The following is a 20,746-nucleotide window of genomic DNA, read 5'->3' as shown; positions in this document are numbered from 1 at the left end:
CCCTCTCTCTCTGTCCCTCCCCTGCTTACACTGTCTCTCTCTCTCAAAAATAAACAACATTAAAGACAAATCAATAAGAAATAAATGTTCTTGGGAATCCTCAATTTTAAGAGCATAAAAGGTTCCCAAGGCCAAAAAGTGTGAGAGCCTGTAGACAATAGTCTCCGTGGGCCCTTCGTGTTCTGATGGTCTCTGAACCCACCTCTTGGAATCAGCTCAGTCCTGGCCGAGTGAGACTATTTGTCCTTGTCAAGTTTCAAGGTGAAAGAACGTGGAGGATGTGTATGACTGGTTCTTATAACAAGGTTTTGTGGGGTCAAGGATCATGTTCCTTCCTCCATCCCCTTCTGAGGATAGAGACTCTGGGCCCATCCTAATGTTGACCTTGAGGACCAATGGCAGGCCCCGCCCCCACAGCAAACCCAGGGGGGGACAGCCGTTCCCCATCTCTGGGCAAAGCACAGAAGTGGCTCACCCACCGGCCCAGGCCTCCCAATGGTTTCAAGGCCTAGGGAGACGCATGAACCCGGGGTGTGTACCGCTCCCTCCCCCAACCACAGACCACAGAAGCCTAGGCCCCAAAGAAAGGGTGGTTCAGAACAAATGGCTGGGGACAGAGAAGCCCCTGACTGCCTCGGGAGAACGGCCCCTGGCAGGTGGGCGGGGCAGCACTCACGTAGATGAGATGGTCCCGATAGCGGATGAGCAGGTTGCGCAGGATGCCAGCCTCATTGAGGTCTCCCAGGCGGATCATGTCCTGCACGCCATGGACCGACGTGGGATGCATGGGCTTGATGTGCGTGGCGTTCTGCGGGGAGATCCAGTGTTCCTGTGGGGAGGCACGGTGGCTACCGTCAGGTGGCTCTTCTGGGACCCAGGCTGTGCTCTGCTGGGCAAGGGGCCCAGGAGGAGCAGGAATCCTGGGTCCGCGCGACCCTGGTAAAGGCCTTGTCCTTTCCCGTGGCCAAACACGATCATTATCAGGTTTGTGCTCACGCCCACACTCTATGGACCACTCCTCCTCCTCCTCTTAGGGAATTCTCTCCACAGACCTAAAAGATGGGCAGTGCAGGGACTTTGGCCCCACTTTGGATTCTCACGAAGGGAATTAGAGTCCCCCCAGTCTCTTCGCAGGATGGAGTGGAAAGTGTTAGTAGACTGGACTTCAAATTACACCAGAAGCGATTTCAGACAGTGCCAAGAATAAACCAACGGGCATACAGGATAGAGATAAGGGACGGAACCACCTTAGGGTGGTCAGGAACTACCTCTCCGAGGAGGTGACATTTGAGCTGAGATCTGAATGACAAGAAAGGGCCCCCTGAAGATATAGAGAGGGCATTCCAGGCCCAGGGAACAGCAAAAGCAAAGCCTCTGAGGTCGACAAAGGCAGGGCCATAGCAGTGGAGATGGAGAGAAGTAGATCTGTTTGGAATACAGCTCACAGGGCTTATGGATGAAGGTGGAGCAGGGGTGAACTTTCAGTGCGTGGGAGCTGATGGGGAAACTAGGAGAGAGGTTGCCCCATGGCTCTTCCTATGCTCCCCTGTAATATCTTCTCCTCGGGCAGGGGGTGGCTTCTGGTGGTACGTCTGGTCAATAGCACTGGCAGTGTCAACAAACCCGCAGATGGCTCCTTCCTTCCCCAAAGTGGTCTCCAGCACCTTCTCCTCACAATCCTAGTATCTCAGGGAGGGGAGGGTCTGACTGTGCTCTGGAGTGTGGCTGCAGCCTGAATGAGCCCCCACAGCCCTCTGGGGGCCCCTCCCTGTTCCCAAATGCCAGAACCCTGGGAGCTCCAGGGGTCTGACTTTCGGGAACAGGGGAGAAGGGGAGCCCTCTGCCCACACCCAGCTCAGGCCCTCAGACTTGGTGAGTTAGTGTGGTGCACCCAACATGTTCTCTCCTGCCTCCTTCTCTTCTGGGTCCCCCTCTGGGATAACCAACCCCAACAGCTAGTCACTAGCAGGAATCTAGGGCATGAGCCCCTCATCCTGTCCCATCCCCAATCCAACTGGTCACCCTGTCCTACTCATTCAACCCTCTGAAGGGCTGCTGCTGAGTGAGCAGTGCCTTCCTCGCCACCTCGAGCCCCTACTCTGATCCAGACGGCCATCTCTTCCCTCGCCCTTGCTGCCCTCCACCTCACACCCAGCTCTGCCCTGCAGTCCTACATCCCCTGGGGGCTTCCTCAAGTACCTGTCTGATCCCATCATTCTGGGGCTTGGAGCCCTTCCCTGCTTCGCCACCCTCTTCAGCCTGGCATTCAAGGGCCAGCCTGAGGTGGACCCAGGGACATGTGGCCTTTGCTCCAGCACACGCCCCTGCCCGTAGTTCTAAGCCAGAGAAGGTTGGTCTCCACTTCCCCAAATGCCTCTGTCGCCTTGCTCATGCGGTTCCCCTTACTTCCCTTCCACCCAGCCTTTGAGGCCCCACTCAAGGTTTTCCCAGTTTCTAAAGTCTCTGCTGACAACGCTGCCCAGCCTCACATGCTCCACTCTTCCATCCCCCTCACCTCCACCACAGGCCACGTCAGGGCCTCCTCTGGGCTCGCACATTGCCTGGGTCTCCCACTGCGAGGCAGTGGTCACCCTGGGCTGCTGTTGTCTGAATGCAGTTCTGACCTCCCAACGTGCCCAAAGGCTGGGGGCTCATGGAGGCCAGATTCCAGGTCTTCTACATCCTGGGTCCACAGTGCCTCATACATGGGCCAGACACAATGATGTGGCAGGAAATCTGCTAGGACATGACTAACTGGACCAGTTCTGAATTAGAAGCAGGAATCCTAGTCATGGAGAGACCCTAATAGTCCCTCATACCCGCCCTCTCACTTCGCCTGGATCAGAGTAGGATGGGGGCCTGCACAATACCCTCAGAGGGATCAGGGACAGGGCTAGCCATATAGCCTACAACTCCAACTGCCCTGGCATTTCAGGGCACCTCCTGGGCCAGAAGCATTTCCATCCAGGTCAGGCCCTCCCTGAGGCATGAATGGGCCGAATGGTGAGATCGAAGAACCCGCCTGGACTTTCCAGTCCTGAGTGGAACATTCCTCTCTCCCATTTTATCCTATTTCTTGATAAAAGCTGATCCAGTTGGAAAATTCCCTCTGCCTGGTCCCTGCTCACGGACTTGGTGCTAGGCTCTGATGCAGGCCAGAGGGAAGAGGGTGCCTGGGCAGGCTGTCTGCCTCTCCCATTGACCCCAGCCTCTGGTCCCCATAATCCTTACCCTAACAGTTCAGCCCAGAGGTAAGAGGCGGCTCAGCCACCGCGTGACCCTGTAAGCCCTGTGCACGCCACCTGGCTTTCCTGAGCTTCCATGACCTCATCTATGAAATCGGAGTTAGAAGAACAGTCCCTTCTTCTTGGGGATACTGGGGGAATTAACTGATACACTAAAGGTCAACCTTTGTTTTACTCCCACCATGTCTAAAAAGCGCTGCTGCCTGGTAATTGCCCAACCAGGGCTGGGTATTATTACTCTAACACTTTCTGGTTTGACAGAGGAGATCTATGTTCTCATTTGTTCCTCATAAAATCCCACAGCAGAATCACCAGCCCCCATTTAATAGCGAAGAGTCACACTCAAGTGACAAAGTGGCTTACCCAGTGAAATGGCAGAACTGAGCCTATCCCTCCCCCTTTCCTGCACAAAGGGGACTCCCAACTGAGGTCAGCACCCCTCAGGTCAATGTTCACAGGCACTTATAGCACAGATCAAAGTGTAACCAGGGCACAAACTGAGACCTGGCCCTGAAGGAATGCCGGAGGGGGGGAAGTGGGGGGGAGGAGGGGGGAGGAGGGGGGAGGAGGGGGGAGGAGGGGGGAACATGGCCAATCCCAAGGACTGGGAACACATCTGGAAAAGAACTGGCCTGGTACTGAGTTTAGAGGGATGGGGAACCACGTGATCTGTAGAATAAGGAAAGGAGAGGTGTATCTGGCAATGGGAACAGCTTGGGCAAAGGCAGAATGTTAGGATCTCAATGAAGACTGGAACCATAACCATTCATTCATTCATTCAGCAAAGCTTCACAGAGAACTCTCTCTGGACAGATATCTTGTGGGGTCTCGGGGGAACCAGATGGGATTTGCCTAGTCTTGGCTGTCAAGTTAAGGGAGTCTTGGAAGTCAGAGGGGTCAGGTTGGGGGGTAGGAATGAGAGTGGGGAAGCCCCTGAAAGAGGGGGCCAGAAGCCCTGGGCCCAGTGCCACTGAGGCAAACCAGACTCTCTGACCTGCTCCCGGCCAGCCAGTCCCATCCCTCCACGCCTGCAGCCCCCACTCTCAAGTCTTTAGTGGGAACAGGTGGGAGGGGAGCTCTGGGATCCAGTGACACAGTTACGGGACACCATCTGACATGCAACATGACCCAGGTGAAATGTAAGCCTGCAGGCACGGTCCCTGGGCCCCACCCTCGGGGCTGCAGGAGGGTGCGTGCCCCTGTCTGTGCGGCCAGCTGAACCTGTGCCCCCTTCTCTGGCTGCAACCTCACAGTGGCTTCCTCTAAGGTCCTAGAACCACAGCCACCAGAATGATGGGGCAGGCACTCCGGTTCTAAAGCCCAGGGACAAAAGCATGGTTTCACGGAATCTGAGCCCTAGAGTCGCCATCGAGATATTGGGAGAGGAAACACATACACAAAGGCCAGAGGTCCTGGGTGCTGATCCCAGCACCATCACTTACCAGATGCTTGACCAGGCCTGGTGGTCCCTCTCTGTCCCGGTTTCCCCTTGGGGTGACACTGGCTGCCCTCCCTGCCTCTCACAGGTGCTGCGAGGACCCAAAGACGGAGCTTAGGCCAAAGGGCTTTGTGCATCTCACGGCGGGGGGGAGGGTCCCTGAAGACTGCAGGAACAGCAGGGATGCCCCTGCCCCCCCTGTGTCCAGGACCTGGCTCCTGGGCTCCTGATCCCTGCCCTTGCCCTGAGGAGAGCCTTCTGCTCCCTGTCCCTAGTCATAGCAAGACTATGGGCATTTTTAGACTAACTGACTTTACTGAGGTGTTCTCTATGTGGGACCCAACTTTTGAGTCAATAACCCAGTGAGACAGGTATTATTATCCCCATTTTATAGAAGAGGAAACCGAGGCTCGGAAGGGAAGGGGACTTGATGAAGGTTGCACAACTAATAAGGAAGTGGGCAAGGTGGGATTTGAATCCAGGCTGTCTGACTCAAAGCACCCCTGTGGAACTTCAGCCTGGCACCACGTCCGGCCCGCCACTACGCACGCACCCATGCCCTCCACACACCCATCTCTCATACTGCACAGAACAGACGGAGTGCTTACGGAAAATGAACTGGTAGCCTGGGCAGAGGGGAGGCAGCCTCTCGCGGAGGCAGTGGGAAAGTTCCATGGAAGAGGGCGTGTCCAAGAGGCCAGAGGAGGGGCACGGTACCGCCTCCGCCCCCTTGAGGTTGCTGCCCGGCCCCTGTCAGCCTGTGTCTTCCCGCAGGGGCAGGGGAGGTAGGGGGCTACTCACATTGCCTTCATCGTCCACCACCTGGATCTGCCCAGAGTCACAGAGCTTCACCACCGCTCCGATGGGCACATCGAACTCCTGCCCAGATCTCAGGTCCATCCAGACATAATCCCCCTGTGGGTGAGAGAGAATCCCAGGCCAGGTGAGCAGGGAGGGGGATCCTGTGCCTCGGCGCTCCTACTGCCAGGGGATCCTGTGCCAACCACGGGAGAGGGAAGGAAGGGGAGCTTGCACTTGCTGGGAGCCATCCGGTGCCAGGCCCCGGGCTGGGCACTTATGCAATGTCTTCAATCTCTCCTCTGTAACAGCCAAGTCCCCATTTCACAGATAGGTAAGCAGAGGCTCAGAGATGGGAGGACCCATGAGCATACAGCTGGGCAGCTTCAAACCCAGGGCTGTCCAGCACCCGGCTCTCCCCAAGGCTCTACAACCCCACACACGTACAGAAAATCTGTCGAGGCTCAGGCAGAAACACCAATTCACTCAAACCACTTCCCTTCTGTCCTAAAGGAGGCATCCCCACAGGACACCCAAACAGTCTCCATCACCTCCAGAGTCAAGTGTCATAGTCACAGGTGTGGGTTTCCTTGCAGTGACACTGCTCTGTCCTGGGCCCTGTGATACGAGTTCTACCACCCTACCTCCTAGCTTGTGGAGGGAGAACCCTGACCTTGAGCGGGAGGGTGTCACGCTTGTGTCCCCCGCTCTCACCACACACCCAGTGAAGGCACACGGAAGCCAAATTTAAAACCCAGAGTTGGAGAAACAACCACTTTCAGCGCTGGTGCATTCCACAAACGCGTATTGAGCACCTACTAAATACAAGGCACTGATTGATCTAAAGACTGGGGATCCAGCAGTGACCATGGAGTCTACCTTCCCGTTGGGAGGAGACAGAAGACAAACAACTGAGCAAACGCGTTCACACAATCGATCGCTGCAGATGGCGGGGAGGACGGCGAAGGGGCCAGGCACACCGAGGGTGGAGAATGACTGGGCTGGACCATGGCAGTCACAGAGGTGGTCAAGCTCCAGCACCATCAACTCTCACTGGCCTGCAGGTAAAAGTTAGATTTTATTCTAATCTGAATAAGAGGATTCCCCAGGAGGGTGAGAGAACACAGACCCTCTGTAACTTACCAAGCAGCAGTTACGAATAGAACCGCTGATGAAACAGGACAGTGAACCTCACCTGAGGGGATGGCCCCGTGGAAACCACGTGGCCTGGGAGTTGGGAAGCTAGGCTTGCTCAGCTGGGCCACGGACAAGGCGCTGCCTGACTTGAGCCTCAGTTTCCACATGCCTCAGGGGGTGGGCTCAGCGAGTCCCAAGTCCAACTCCTCACTGCTCCAGACTCCTCCTGTTCGTCCCCATTGGAATCAACTATTTCTCGGCCACGGCTGCCGCTTTGTGGGAGGTTACGCGCGTCAGAGACAGGTTAGCTCCAAACCCCAGCTTCCTCCCAGAAAAAGGAGGAAAAATTAGACGGGCTCTGGAGAGGAGAACGCACGTGTTTCCTGAGCATCTACGGGATGTGCGGTGTGCCTGCCGGGGCTGCCTGGCTGCTTCCCGTGGGGCACCCCGTGTACCCTTCCGTCCCACACCCAAACTGCGCTTCCTGACACACCCCTCAGAAGCTCTGAGTTCCAGGTCGAGGATCACCTGCCACACTGGCTCACACCGCTCTTCTCCACCTGCCCGCTACCCCTCCCACCTTTCCACTGAGAGGACGCCACCTGTCTGTCCAGACCCAGAGCAAATAACAGCCCTTCCAACCCCTCCCCACCTCCCCTCCTTCTCCCCCGCCCCCCAACCCCTGAAGAGCGCATTCATGGATTCAGCTCTTATTTACGGAGAGCCCACTGTGGGTCGGTCCCTTTCCAGCTCTGGGGACAGAGCCATAAACAGATGGGAAAGGCAGCGTGCCTCTAGGCAGAGGAGGGGAGGATGTGAGGGGAACGTGGGCAGGTACCAGACTGTACAGGGCATAACCACAGACCGGAATTGGACTTTCTTTTAGGTATGACAAAGAGCCACTGAGGGTTTAAGCCGGAGAATGGCACGATGAATTCACATTTTCAAAACCTCGCTCTGGCTGTTGTGTGGAGAACGGAGGCATCCCTCCAGGCCCCAGGGCCAGCACCACTTGGGGTGACCGCCATCTGTGTGACCCTTTGCCACTAGCATGCAGCCCCCGAGGACCGGGCTGGGTCTGTCTCCTCTGTGACTCCCTAGAGTCAGAGTCTAACACAGAAAAACAGAATTTGTCTCTCGATGGGAGAGTGTGTGTGTATGTAAGAGAGAGAGCATGTGACAGAGGGTGTGTGAGAAAGAATGCAGAATGTATAGCATGAGAAAGAAAGAGACCAAGACAGACAGACAGACACTAACCGCTGGCGGCCAGGCTAGCCAGGACATTGCCCTGTGCTAACTCACAATACACCCAACAACGGGCCAGGTAGGAAGTGAGATGCTTCCCTATGATTATCTCACTGACAGCCCTCAGGCAGAAGATTCCATTTCCACTTCATCTCCTCACAGAGGTCAAGAAGCTTGTCCAAATTCACCCAGCTGTTTTGTAGTAAAACCCGGAATGAAGCCCAAGTCTGACAAATTCCGAATCCAGGACTCTTTCTGGACAGCTCTCTGAACCCAGTTTTGTGAGCAAAACAGGAAACACTGACAGGATCCCTGGTCTTGGATGGCTTGTGGGCCAAGGGGCAAGCTAAGAGTTTCAGCCGAGGGCAGCTGGGGGTCAGAGGTTGCCCCCAACCCAGCACAGAGCCTGGCACACAGGAGATATGCCCCACTCCGGGAACAGAGGAGAACCGGGAATAAGAGACTTCATGTGAGTGGGAAATGGGGGCTCAGAGAGGCTGAGCAGAGAGCTCAGGCCTACAGGAAACAGGCAACTAGAACTCTCCTAACCAAGGACTGTCATAAGGAGGGCAGTGGCTTAACTTTTCCTCTGCTCTAGGTCTCAACTGGAGGAAAAAGGAGAAAATGGCAGCCAACTGGCCTCAGGGAGAATTGTGAGGCCTGAGAACCTGTCTGAGAGGAGAAGTTCCTGGTCCCGGGAAAAGTTCTTGGGGCATCAGAATGCAGGTGGGTTCAAAGTCTTCATTTTACAGATGAGGAAACTGAGGCCCAAAGCGACAAAGGAACTTGGCCACAGTCACTCATCAAATCAGTGACTGATAAAGACTCTGAGCATCTGCAGAGCAGCCTGAACCAAAAACAAGGTGAGGGAAGGAAGATGGAAAAGAAAGGAGATGGGGGGGGGGGGAGGGTACAGGAAGGGGAAGGAGAGGAAAGGGGCGCACTGGGCCCCAGTCTTACATCACCAGCCCTTCTTGTCCCCAGATTCCAGGCACTCACGCCTGAACCTGGTCCCACTCATACCACTCCACTGTGACAGGTGCCCCACTAGAGACTTCACCTTGAACCCACATTCCCATTTGGGATGTGCAAAAGCTCCCGACGCAAGGAGGGGCTGGCTGGGGCCAAGTTCACTCTGGGAGTCAGGGAAGGCATGAGGCGCCGGGGTGGGGGTGGGGGTGGGGGGCTGTCTGCACACACCCTGGTGCTCTGCCACCCATTGCCGCTCATCCCGTTTCTGCCAGGCGGGGAAACAGAGGCACGGGGCGGGATTCCCAGGGTGCAACCTCCCCCTCCCCGCGCAGGCCTCACCGGCAGGACCGCGTAGGTCTTCAACGCATGGTTCAGGCTGCGAACCAGCGCCCACTTGCCCTGCGGCTTGGCGCGCGCCTCGCCGCGGTCGGAGGGGTCGGAGGGGTCGGCGGGGTCGGCGGGATCGGAGGGCTCCGCGGGGTCGGCAGGGGGCTCCATGGCGCGGTCGGTCTGGCAGCGGCTCCGGCTCCCTAATTCACCTAATCCCGTGCGCACCGCCGCCGGGAACCCTAAACCCGGCCATCTGCTGCGTGCCCATGGCAACGGCGGCTTAGGTGACGCCCGCGGGAACGGGGAGGGGGCGCGCACCGCCCTGGCCCTGGCCCGTCTCCTCGGGACCCCCAACAGCTCATCACTGTGGGGGGATTCGCAGCCGGCTTCACAGAGACCCCAGCGTGTAGTACCGCAGAACCGAGCTGCGGACCTTAGCATCCACCAGGCACCTGGAAACTCAATCTGTAGGTTTTCTTTGGAAAGGAACGTGGGGACGTTATGGAGTGGAACGCAATAAACTTCATAATTTTTAAGACGGATGGGAAGGTGCCTGAGAGATCCTACTAGCTCACTGGCTACCTCTGGAAAGGGAGGGCAGGTAAAACTCTTCCTAAGGGTAGGGATGTGGGACTTAGGGGAGAAAAGCTTCCGAACAGTCTGTCTCTGGTCTTCCTCACCCAGCTTGGAGGCCAGCCAGCTGGTAATCTGCAGAAGGCAGAAGAGGCACCTGGGAAGGGTGTCCCCTGGTTCTCCAGGACAGTGGGCGCCAAGCTGGGCTCCTATGTCCTGGCAGCCACGTGGGACTGGGCACCTGGCTTGGGTCCATGCTGGGCGGTGAGCCACCATCCTGTCCGGCACGCACAGGCCCTGGGACTCTGCTCCCACTCCTTCTCCCCTCTTCTTAACTTCTGTTTTCTTCCTCCCCTTTCTCCTCTCTCTTCAAGCCCTACTGTTCCCATATTTGGCCCTTGGCATTATCTAGAATCCTGGAAGCCTAACTGTCCCACAAAAACACGGCAGGGAGAAGGGGGAATGGCAAGGAAGGAGACAGTGATGCCTCACACAGTACTCAGAGCTGCCCCACTGGATCTGGGCTTCCTTCTACCCCAACCCCCTATCCGGGCCTCAGGGACCCAGCCCTCTGCCACCCCACACAAAGCTGATGGACTGTAGCGATTCCCATCTACTTCCTATGCCCTCCCAGGGACCGTGCCCTTAGGAGGGATCCTTCCCCGAGTCAAGCACAGAATAAGCACACGTACCCCTGCCCACCCACCCACAGGAGTCCATGGGAGAAGGGCCCTTCAGACACAGGACGGTGCCGGGGATAGGTTTCCAGGCATCCTTCCATTTGTCCATTTACCCAGGCTTCACAGGCTCAGACTAAAGCTTAGGGGACACCATGCTCACAAGTCCAGGCCTGGGAATGGACCAGATCCAGACCCAGATAAGGATAGTGCCACCAGATGAGGGACGGATTAGTCCTGGAGAGACAGGATAGCCTGGCCACTAAGCTGTTGGACTCGGGACCCAGATGGCTTAGGTTCAACCCTGGCTAGGCCCCTCAAGCCGCGTAACCTGGGGCAAGTTCCTCAACCTGTATGTGCCTTTGTTTCCACATCTGTGGGATGACAAGATAACAGTACCTCGTGAGTTGCTTGTGAGGATTGAAAAGGTTTATGTGTGTAACTCACTCAGATTGGTTCCTGTTTAAAAAAAAAAAAAAAAAATGGCCGCATGAGTGTTGGTTCTTATTAACTGAGCAAGTCACGTTAGGGGTGGTACCTGGGGGTTATGATTATCTCAGGCAGACATGAGAGGGAAGAGCACATCACAGAGAAGCAGAGGGAAGAAGGAAGAGATGGTAAATCAGGTCTGGTGGATGGAGAGAGGCCCCCTCAGGAAGACCCAGCAAGTACTCAGAGCCTGGCCCTGCCTGGCCCAGAGCCACTGCTCAACCCCATGCACCCAGGCCACCCCTAGCTGAAGCCTGGGATTGGGCCCTTTCCCCGCAGGCAGCCTGCACACCAGGTCTGGGAAGTAAGTCTGATACCCCTGTGACCCACTCTGGCATCAGCAGATCCTCTCCCAGAACCAGGGCTCACTGCTGTTCCAGCCTCATCTCCTGCTTCCCTGAACACACAGGATAGGGTCTCCCTATCCTCACTTTTTTTTTTTTAAGTTCCAACATGGGGCTTGAACTCACAACCCTGAGATCGAGACCTGAGATCAAGAGTCGCTTAACTGACAGAGCCATCCAGGCACCCCTCCTCACCTTTGCTTGTGCCAAGCCCTCTGCCAGAAATGCTTCACCTCACGATCCTCTTCCCTTCCGCCACCCGGCCACCCAGGCTCCACAGAGACTCGGGCCACCTGTCCTTAATATCCCCTCTCCACTACCCTCTTTTCTGTACTTCCTTAGTGCCTCACACAAACGCATGGTGCTGCCCTCACCCCGCCATACCCCCCCATCCAGTCCAGCTCTGGCCAGATGGGGAGACTGATGTTCAGCGGGGGTGGAGGGACTACCCAACAATTGACAGCAAGGTGGGACAAAAAGCTTCCATTTAGTAACTGTGCCAACTGTCACGAGCAAGTGATGTCAGGGAAAATGGCAAAGAAGAAACTCAAGAACTCATCCCTTTACAAAAATACGAAAAAATGTGGTAAAAATGGTCAGAATCAACAATACTAGAACCCTGGAAAATCATCAAATGTTTATAGTAACCAACCGAACATTTACTAAAGAGAAAGGTGGCTGAAACCCAGCAGGAGAACTTGGTGGGGTTTTAACCTCCCCTCCCCCCGCACCTCTCTGTGGCAATCTTGAAGATGGAAGCCTGTATCCCTGGTGTGGGATCTTAGGGCCTGACGGGGCAGAACAGACCCCTTATCTAAGAATTATGGCTCTTCTAACAAGTCTGGGAGCTCCCTAAAGGAATAATGCCAAGGGCTTGCCTTTATTTCTCTAGCTTGGAACTCCCCGCAGGGTGGAGGAGTAGGTAGGGAGGGTTTTGGTCAAAAACATTCAGAGACCAGTCAACGAGACCACTGCTATGTGGGGTGGGGTGGGGTGGGGTGAGGGAGAAGCATGGAAATAGTCAGTTGGAACAAACAATAGACACTCCAAAAAGCCTGCAGGAAAGCCAGGGGAATAGGGGTTTTGAAAAGCTCTTGCATACAGTGGGGAATCTAGAACACCTCATGTGGAGGGTTGGAAGAACGTTCAGAAAAAGCCCAAGAACACCCTAAGCTCTCACTTCAAACTGACCCTCAAGCTCCATTTAGACAGGAAGTGATCTGCCTAAGGCCCAAGCATTGAAGGCATGCCCAGCACACGCGCACGCACACACACACACACACACAGCCCAGCTGCAGGACTGAAAGTAATTTTGTTTTGGTTTTTGGCTCTAGGAGTTTTCAAAACTTCAGTGACCACACACAACAAAGAATACACTCTTCATAAAGATAGTTTTGAAAGGTTATTAAACAAAACTATAACTCACAAGAAGCAACAAGACACTGGAGACAGAGGGAGAGAGAAGAATCAGACTTCCAGAGTTATCACATTACGTTTAAAAATTTTTTTTGGTGTTTTACTTATTCTTGAGAGAGAGTGACAGAGAGACAGAGCACGAGTGGGGGAGGGGCAGGACGAGAGAAGGACACAGAATCTGAAGCAGGCTCCAGACTCTGAGCTGTCAGCACAGAGCCTGACGTGGGGCTCAAACCCACAAGTCATGAGATCATCACCTGAGCCAAAGTTGGACACCCAACCAAGCCACCCAGGCGCCCCATCACATTATTTTTTAAATGTCCAGTTTTCAACCAAAGATTATGAGGCATGCAAAGAAACAAGTATGGCCCATTCACAGGTAAAAAGCAAACAATAGAAACTTTCCCTGAGGAAGCTCAGACATTGGACTTCATAGACAAAGGTTTTTATCAACTATCTGAAGTATACTCAAAGAACAGAGGGAAACCAGAACATCTCACCAAATACAGAGTATCCATAAAGAGGTAAACATGATTAAAAGTGACCAAATACAACATTAGCAGTTGAAAAGTGCAATAGCCTATATGCAAAATTCACTAGAGACATTCAACAGCAGATTTGAACAGGCAGAAGGAAGAATCAGTAAACTTGAAGATAGGTTCATTAGATTATCCAGTCTGGGGGACAGGAAGAAAAAAAAAGGACTAGGAAAAATGAGCAGAATCCGAGAAACCTGTGCGACATCAGGTGGCCCAACATGTGCATGATGGGAATCATCATCATACATGTCATGTATGCAAGGAGAGGACAAGAGAAAGAGGCAAAAACAATATGTGAAGAAATGATGGTCAAAAACTTCCCAAACTTGATGAAAGACACAAATCTACAGCCAAATAGCTCAATAAATTCCAAGTAGGATGAACTCAAAAAGAACCACATTGAGTCCTGGCCATAACCATCAGACAACAACAACCACAAAAATAAAAGGCACCCGAATTGCCAAGGAAGAGGTAAAATTGTCACAATTTGGAGACGGCATATAGACCGTCTATAGACCGTATATAGAAAACCCCAAAGACTCTACCAAAAAAACTACTAGAACTGAAAAATGAATCCAGTAAGGTCGTGGAGTACAAAAATCAATACAGAAATCTGTTGCCTTTCTATACAACAACAATAATGAAGCAGCAACACGAGAAATTAAGAAAACAATCCCTTTTACAATTGCACCCAGAATAATAAAATACCTAAGAATAAACTTAACCAAGGAGGTGAAAGACCTGTACTCTGAAAACTATAAAACGCTGATGAGGGAAGTTAAAGACAGTGCAAAGAAATGGAAAAACATTCCATACTCATGGATTTGAAGAACAGACATTGTCATAAAATGTCAGTACTGCCCAAAGCAATCTACACGTTTAATGCAATCCCTATTAAAATACCAACAGCATTTTTCACAGAACTAGAACAATCCTAAAATTTGTATGGAACCACAAAAGACCCCAATAGCCAAAGCACCTGGGAAAAAGAGAAACAAAACTGGAGGGATCCCAATTCTACACTTGATCTTAGCCAAAAGGCCGAGAAGCGATGAAGGTATCCCAATTCTAGACTTGAGGTTATATTACAAAGCTGTCGTGGCCAAAACGGTATGCTACTGGCACAGAAATAGACACATCAATAGAACAGGATAGAAAGCCCAGAAATAAACCCATAATTATATGGTCAATTAATCTTTGACAAGGAAAGAATATGTAATGGGGAAAAGGTGGTCTCTTCAACAAATGGTGTTGGGAAAATTGGACAGCCACAGGAAAAAGAATGGAATTGGACCACTTTCTTACACCACACAAAAAAGTCAACTCAAAATGCATTCAGGACCTAAATGTGAGACCTAAAACCACAAAAATCCTAGAGGAGATCCCAGGCCATAATTTATTTGACATTGGTCATAGCAACATCTTTCTAGATAGGTCTCCTGAGGCAAGGGAAACAAAAGCAAAAATCAATTATTGGCACATCAAAATAAAAATTTTCTGCACCGCAAAGAAAAAAAAAGACCCACATTGAGGCACATTAAAAATCAAATGGTCAAAAGACAAAATAAGAGAGACTCATTGCATACAAAGGATCTTCAATATGATTAATAGCTGATTTCTCAACAGAAATCATGGAAGCCAGAAGGCAGTGAGATGATATATTTAAAGTATGGAAAGGAAAAACAAATGTAAGAATTCAATATCTGATAATAACCAACAGAACTAAAAGGCAACCTATAGAATGGGAGAAGATATTTGCTGAGGACATATCCAATAAAGAGTTAGTATCCGAAATATTTAAAGAACCTATACAACTCAACACCAAAACCCAAATCAAAACCCAATAAAAAAAAATGGGCAGAAAAGATGAACAGACATTTCTCCAAAGGAGATATCCAGATGAAAAGATGAACAGACATGAAAAGATGCTCAACATCACTCATCATCAGGGAGATGCAAATCAAAACCATAATGAGCTATCACCTCACGCCTGTCAGAATGGCTAATATCAAAAACACAAGAAACAAGCGTTGGCAAGGATGTGGAGAAAAAGGAACCCGCATGCACTGTTGGAATGCAAACTGGTGCAGCCACTGTGGAAGACAGTATGGAGGTTCCTCAAGTGAAAATAGTACTTCCCTATGATCCCGTAGTCACACTACCAGGGATTTCCTCAAAGAATACGAAAATACCAATCCTCAGAGAATACAAAAATACCAATTTGAAGGGATACATGCATTCCTATGTTTACTACAGTATTATTTAAGATAGCCAAACTATGGGAGCATCCCAAGTGTCTATCAGTAGAGGAATAAAGATGGGGTGTGTGTATATATACATATATGTGTGTATATATAAATGTACACACAACATAATGGAATATTAGCCACAAAGAAAAGAATGAAATCTTGCCATTCACAGCAAGATGGATGGATCTAGAGAGTATACTGCTAAGCAAAATAAGTCCATCAGAAAAGACAAACACCATATGCTTTCATATGTGGGATTTAAGAAACAAATGAATAAGGGGGGGGCGGGGAAGAAACAAACCAAGAAACAGACACTTAATTATAGAGAGCAAAGGGATTGTTACCAGAGGGGAGGGAGGGGGGTAGGGGTAGGGGTGAAATAGGTGACGGGGATTAAAAGTACACTTATCCTGATGCGCACTAAGAAACATATGCAATTGTTGGATCATAACGTCATACACCTGAAACTAATATAGTACTGCATGTTAACTACACTGGAATTAAAATTTAAAAAAATTCATTATCTGGCAAAACCATCCTTCGGAAATGACAGAGAAACCAAGACATTCTCAAGTAAATAAAAGCTGAGGGAGCTTGTTGCTAGTAGACCTGCCTACAAGAAATGCTAAAAGGAGTCTTTTCAGGCTAAAACTAATGGGCACTCGACAGTCACTGAAAGCAAAGAAATAGAGAACTCCAATAAAGGTAATTTTACAAAAGTATATTTACATAGGCAAATATAAAACCCAGCATGGGGCACCTGGGTGGCTTAGTCGGTTAAGCTCCCAACTTCAGCTCAGGTCATGATCTTGCGGTTCCTGGGTTTAAGCCCCGCGTCGGGCTCTGTGCTGACAGCTCAGCGCCTGGAGCCTGCCTCAGATTCTGTGTTTCTCTCTCTGTCCCTCCCCCATTTGCACTCTGTCTCGCTCACTCTCAAAAATAAATACAAAAATTTTTTTTTAAGCCAGCATTATTGTTATTTTGGTTTGTAACTCCTTTTTTTCCCTATATGATTTAAAAGACAAATGCATAAAACAATAATTATAAATCTATGTGAATGGGCACACCATGTATAAAGATGTAATTTCTGACAGTAACAGTAGGAAAAAAGAAGGGTGACAGAGCTGTACAAAAGCAGCATTTTTATGTACCATTGAAGCTAAGTTGTTATTAACTACCACTAGATTGTTAGAAATTTAAGATATTAATCGTATACCCCCAGGGTAACCACTAGAATATATATGTATGGAAATGATAAGGGAATCAAAAGAGTACACTGCGGGGGGCGCCTGGGTGGCTCGGTCGGTTAAGCGTCCGACTTCAGCCCGGGTCCGTGAGTTCGAGCCCCGCGTAGGGCTCTGGGCTAACAGCTCAGAGCCTGGAGCCTGCTTCCAATTCTGTGTCTCCCTCTCTCTCTGCCCCTCCCCCGTTCGTGCTCTGTCTCTCTCTGTCTCAAAAATAAATAAACGTTAAAAAAAAAACAATATTTATAAAAGAGTACACTGGGGGGAAAAAATCAAACACAAAAGAAGGCAGTAATAGAGGAATCCGAGGGGTGGGGGAGAGGGGGAGAAAGGGCCTATAGGAAAACATAACAAAATGGCAAAAATCTTTATATGGACACAAATTACACCCTTCACTTAAAAGGCAGAGGTTGGGAGCACTTGGGTGGCTCAGTCAGTTGGGCATCTGAGTTTGGATCAGGTTATGATCTCACGGTTTGTGAGTTCAAGTCCCATGCTGGGCTCTGTGCTGATAGCTCAGAGCCTAGAGCCTACTTCAGAGTCTGTGTCTCCCTCTCTCTCTGCCCCTTCCCTGCTCACACTCAGTCTCTCCCTGTCTCAAAAATAAATAAATGTTTAAAAAAATTTAAAAAAAAAGGTAGATGTTGGCAGCATAGGCTAAAAAAAAAACAAACCCATGATCCAACTATATGCTATCTACAGAAGACTCACTTTAGATCCAAAAAACACAAAGAGATTAAAGGTGAAAAGATAGAAAAATATATTCCATGCAAACAGGAACCAAAAAAGAGCTGGGGTGGCTAGAGCATCAGACAAAATAGACTTGAAATCATTAGAACACTGTTGTAAGAGACAAAGCAGGACATTATATTCTAATAAAAGGGTCAATCCAACTGTTATCAACAGCCCACAAATTTATCTTCAAACCTCCCTGTGCTTATGAATCCGGGCAAAGTACATTCAGTCCCTACTCGGGATCCACCAGGGAGCCGGAAATTGTATCATATTGAAGCATGGCAGCCCTCCCTGAGGTCCTTAAAAGAGTGTCATGTGCACCACACATCTCTGGGTTCTTGCAAGCACCAGCTGGCTTTGCAACCTGGGCCTATCCCTGCACCCCCCCTCCGGAGACTTCAGTCCCTCATCTGTGTGCGAGGGGCTACTGCAACAGCCTCAGCACCTTCCCTGGTGCCGCCCCCCACCGCATCCACCATCAGAGGCAGGGCAAAAGCCTCCCCCTTCCCCAGGTTCCCCACCACCCCCACTCCACCCCAGGACTCCGGCTGTTACAGTTCCACTCAAAGGTGCCCTTGCCATGTTTCAAGCCACCTCCCACTGCCGTCTGGTAACTGCTCCGGGACAGGGAGCAATTTATCTCTGCATCCTCTGTGCCCAGCCTGGTACAGAGAATGGGCTCAGTGCCACATTGCTGGGTGGGTGTGTGAGAACGTGGCTGGAGGGGAGGCAGCTTCTGATATGCCAGGAATCTCCAGGCACCCCCACCCCAATCCACATGACGGGTCTGCCCAGACCTCCTCAGGGTCCCTAGGAAAGAGCCTGTGTTCTGCAAATGCCACCCCACAGGACAGTCTGAACTCTCCTTCCCCAAGTCCTGTGCCTGTTCCTTGTATCATACACCCTGCACAGCAGCCCCCTCTCAGGGTCTCCTCTCCTGCCTGCCACCCTCTCACTTTGGTGGCTCCCTTCCCTGTCCTGACATGTCCCAGCTTATATCTAAATGGCCCTCTCTGGGCTTCAGTTTCTTCACCTGTGACATGGACAGGACAATCCCTACCCTCATCGCCTTATGCCAATAAAAGGAGATCACATATAGAGACTGCCCGGCACGTACTGGGACCAGTGTGGATGCTACTTTTGAAGAATTTTAGCCCTCAATAAATAAATGTTTTCATGAGTAAAGAAATTTGGATTCTTCTCCCATGTTTATACAGAGGTTTCCTCTACCTGGGACCCTATGGGGTCTCAGAACGGCTGGGATGATGGAGGAAGAGAGGGAGGAACAAATCTCGGTCACCAATCTTTCCCACATGGGGAAAGATCCATCATGTCCTTCAAGGTCTCCTGAGATTTTTGTACCAAATAAAGAGAGAGAGAGAGAGAAACAGGGAATTCTCATGCACAGGAACACTACCAACACGATCTCATTGGTTGTCATCATGGCAGCTAACCATCCCTGAGCGCGCTTCCGTCAGACTAAGCATTGTATATGCACCGGGACATTTCATTCTCAAGCTTTCCTCTGAGGTGGGCACCACTGTCTGCCTAGCTCCTCAGACCAAGTGAGGGTGTCCTAACAGTCATTCCTTCTTTAGCGTACAGCCTCATCTGAGTGGGCTGGTGCCAGGGCTGAGGGGCTGAGGAGACCGTGGGGAGCAGGACGAGGGCTGCCCCCCACTTCCAGGCTCACCTGGAGGCCTCAGGTAAGCCGAGGAAAAAGACGGAGTATGATCAGACTCTACCGTGGGCAGAGCAGGGAAGCCTCCAGAAGGGAACAGCGGCCACCTGAAGGCCTGAGGAGAAGGCAGCCAGGAAAATGGGAAGCAAAGTGCTCAGGGCAGGCAGACCTGATGGGGGAGAGAGAACCGGGGTCTCTCAGGATGGGAGGGAGAGGCAGGACAAAGGGAGGAGAGAGGTGGGCTTGAGAGGCAGGTGAAGGAAGCAGCACGTTGACGGAACCCTCATTGCATTTTATCTTCGCAACAACCATCCGAGGAAAGAGGGTTTCCCCCCACCCCTCGTTTTACAGGTGAGGAAACGGAGGCTCAGGAAGGCCGAAGAACATGCCCCAGGTCTGTCCGCTCATCAAAAGTGAAGCCCAAACGGGAGCCCAGGTGGGTGGGCTGTGGCCATGGGCCTGCATAGCTGGCTGGATGCCAGAGCTGGGACCCTTCTCGGGAGCAAAGCAGTAACAGAAATGTATTCTCTGTGTGAGGGGTGGGCAGAGCCGGCATTTACCTGCCGACACCTTCTCCCACAGGGGACGATCAGCCCGCATTCAGAGAGAGCAATGCGGGAGGGGGCGCCGTCAGCCCAAGGCCTGCCTCACAAGCTTCCTAAGGGAGAATCCCCCTGGGAGCTGTGGGTGGCCCAGGCCGCCCCTCTGGGGACTGTAAATGCCCCCGCCCACCCAGCCCTGCCTGCAGTCAAGGCCCTGGCACCAGCAAATGCTCAGAGACAATGACTTTCCTTCTCTTGTTGGCTCTGGCCATGGCGGGCAGGCCTTTGAACAGGCTGTTAAGCCAAGGGGCTCTAGAGGGGGTCTCCTCCAGCCCTGGGATGGAAGACCATCTATTCTTTTTTTTTTTTAATATATGAAATTTATTGTCAAATTGGTTTCCATACAACACCCAGTGCTCATCCCAAAAGATGCCCTCTTCAATACCCATCGCCCACCCTCCCCTCCCTCCCAGCCCCCATCAGCCCTCAGTTTGTTCTCAGTTTTTAAGAGTCTCTTATGCATTGGCTCTCTCCCGCTCTAACCTCTCTTTTTTTTTCCCCCCTCCCCCTCCCCCATGGGTTCCTGTTAAGTTTCTCAGGATCCACATAAGAGTGAAAACATATGGTATCTGTCCTTCTCTGTATGGCTTATTTCACTTAGCATCACACTCTCCAGTTCCATCCACGTTGCTACAAAGGGCCATATTTCATTCTTTCTCATTGCCAAGTAGTACTCCATTGTATATATAAACCACAATTTCTTTATCCATTCATCAGGTGATGGACATTTAGGCCTTTCCATAATTTGGCTATTGTTGAAAGTGCTGCTATAAACATTGGGGTACAAGTGCCCTATGCATCAGTACTCCTGTATCCCTTGGGTAAATTCCTAGCAGTGCTACTGCTGGAAGACCATCTATTCGGATTCTCCCTGCTGGAAACCAGAAACCTGACTACTCTTACACACACACACACACACACACACACACACACACACACACACACACACGGCTGCAGGACAAAGCTGCCCGCTGGCCTCTGACGGGCCTGGAGGATGTGGAGCTGCTGGCCAAGCCCCTGAGGCACACACTC

General features: G+C 51.5%; 1 protein-coding gene across 3 annotated transcripts in view; it reads right to left on the bottom strand.

Moving 5' to 3' along the window:
* MYO7A (myosin VIIA) overlaps positions 1 to 20,746 on the bottom strand; it is an 83,618-nt gene that overhangs the window by 59,520 nt on the left and 3,352 nt on the right. Inside the window, exons 1-3 of one of the 3 annotated variants that reach the window (XM_027039592.2) lie at positions 9,175 to 9,307; positions 5,485 to 5,598; positions 677 to 829 (exon numbers count right to left, since the gene is read on the bottom strand). In XM_027039592.2, the coding sequence (XP_026895393.2) occupies positions 677 to 829; positions 5,485 to 5,583 (252 nt within the window). In that variant the 5' untranslated portion in view covers positions 5,584 to 5,598; positions 9,175 to 9,307. Of the gene's footprint in view, positions 1 to 676; positions 830 to 5,484; positions 5,599 to 9,174; positions 9,308 to 20,746 lie in introns of those variants that run through there. The other 2 variants (XM_027039593.2, XM_027039594.2) reach the window with 2 other exon arrangements.

Source organism: Acinonyx jubatus, chromosome D1 (assembly GCF_027475565.1).
Source record: "Acinonyx jubatus isolate Ajub_Pintada_27869175 chromosome D1, VMU_Ajub_asm_v1.0, whole genome shotgun sequence".
In the NCBI taxonomy this organism is placed as follows: domain Eukaryota; kingdom Metazoa; phylum Chordata; class Mammalia; order Carnivora; family Felidae; genus Acinonyx; species Acinonyx jubatus.
The sequence above is the reverse complement of the archived record's forward strand: the minus strand, read 5'-3'. Positions and strand labels throughout refer to the sequence as shown.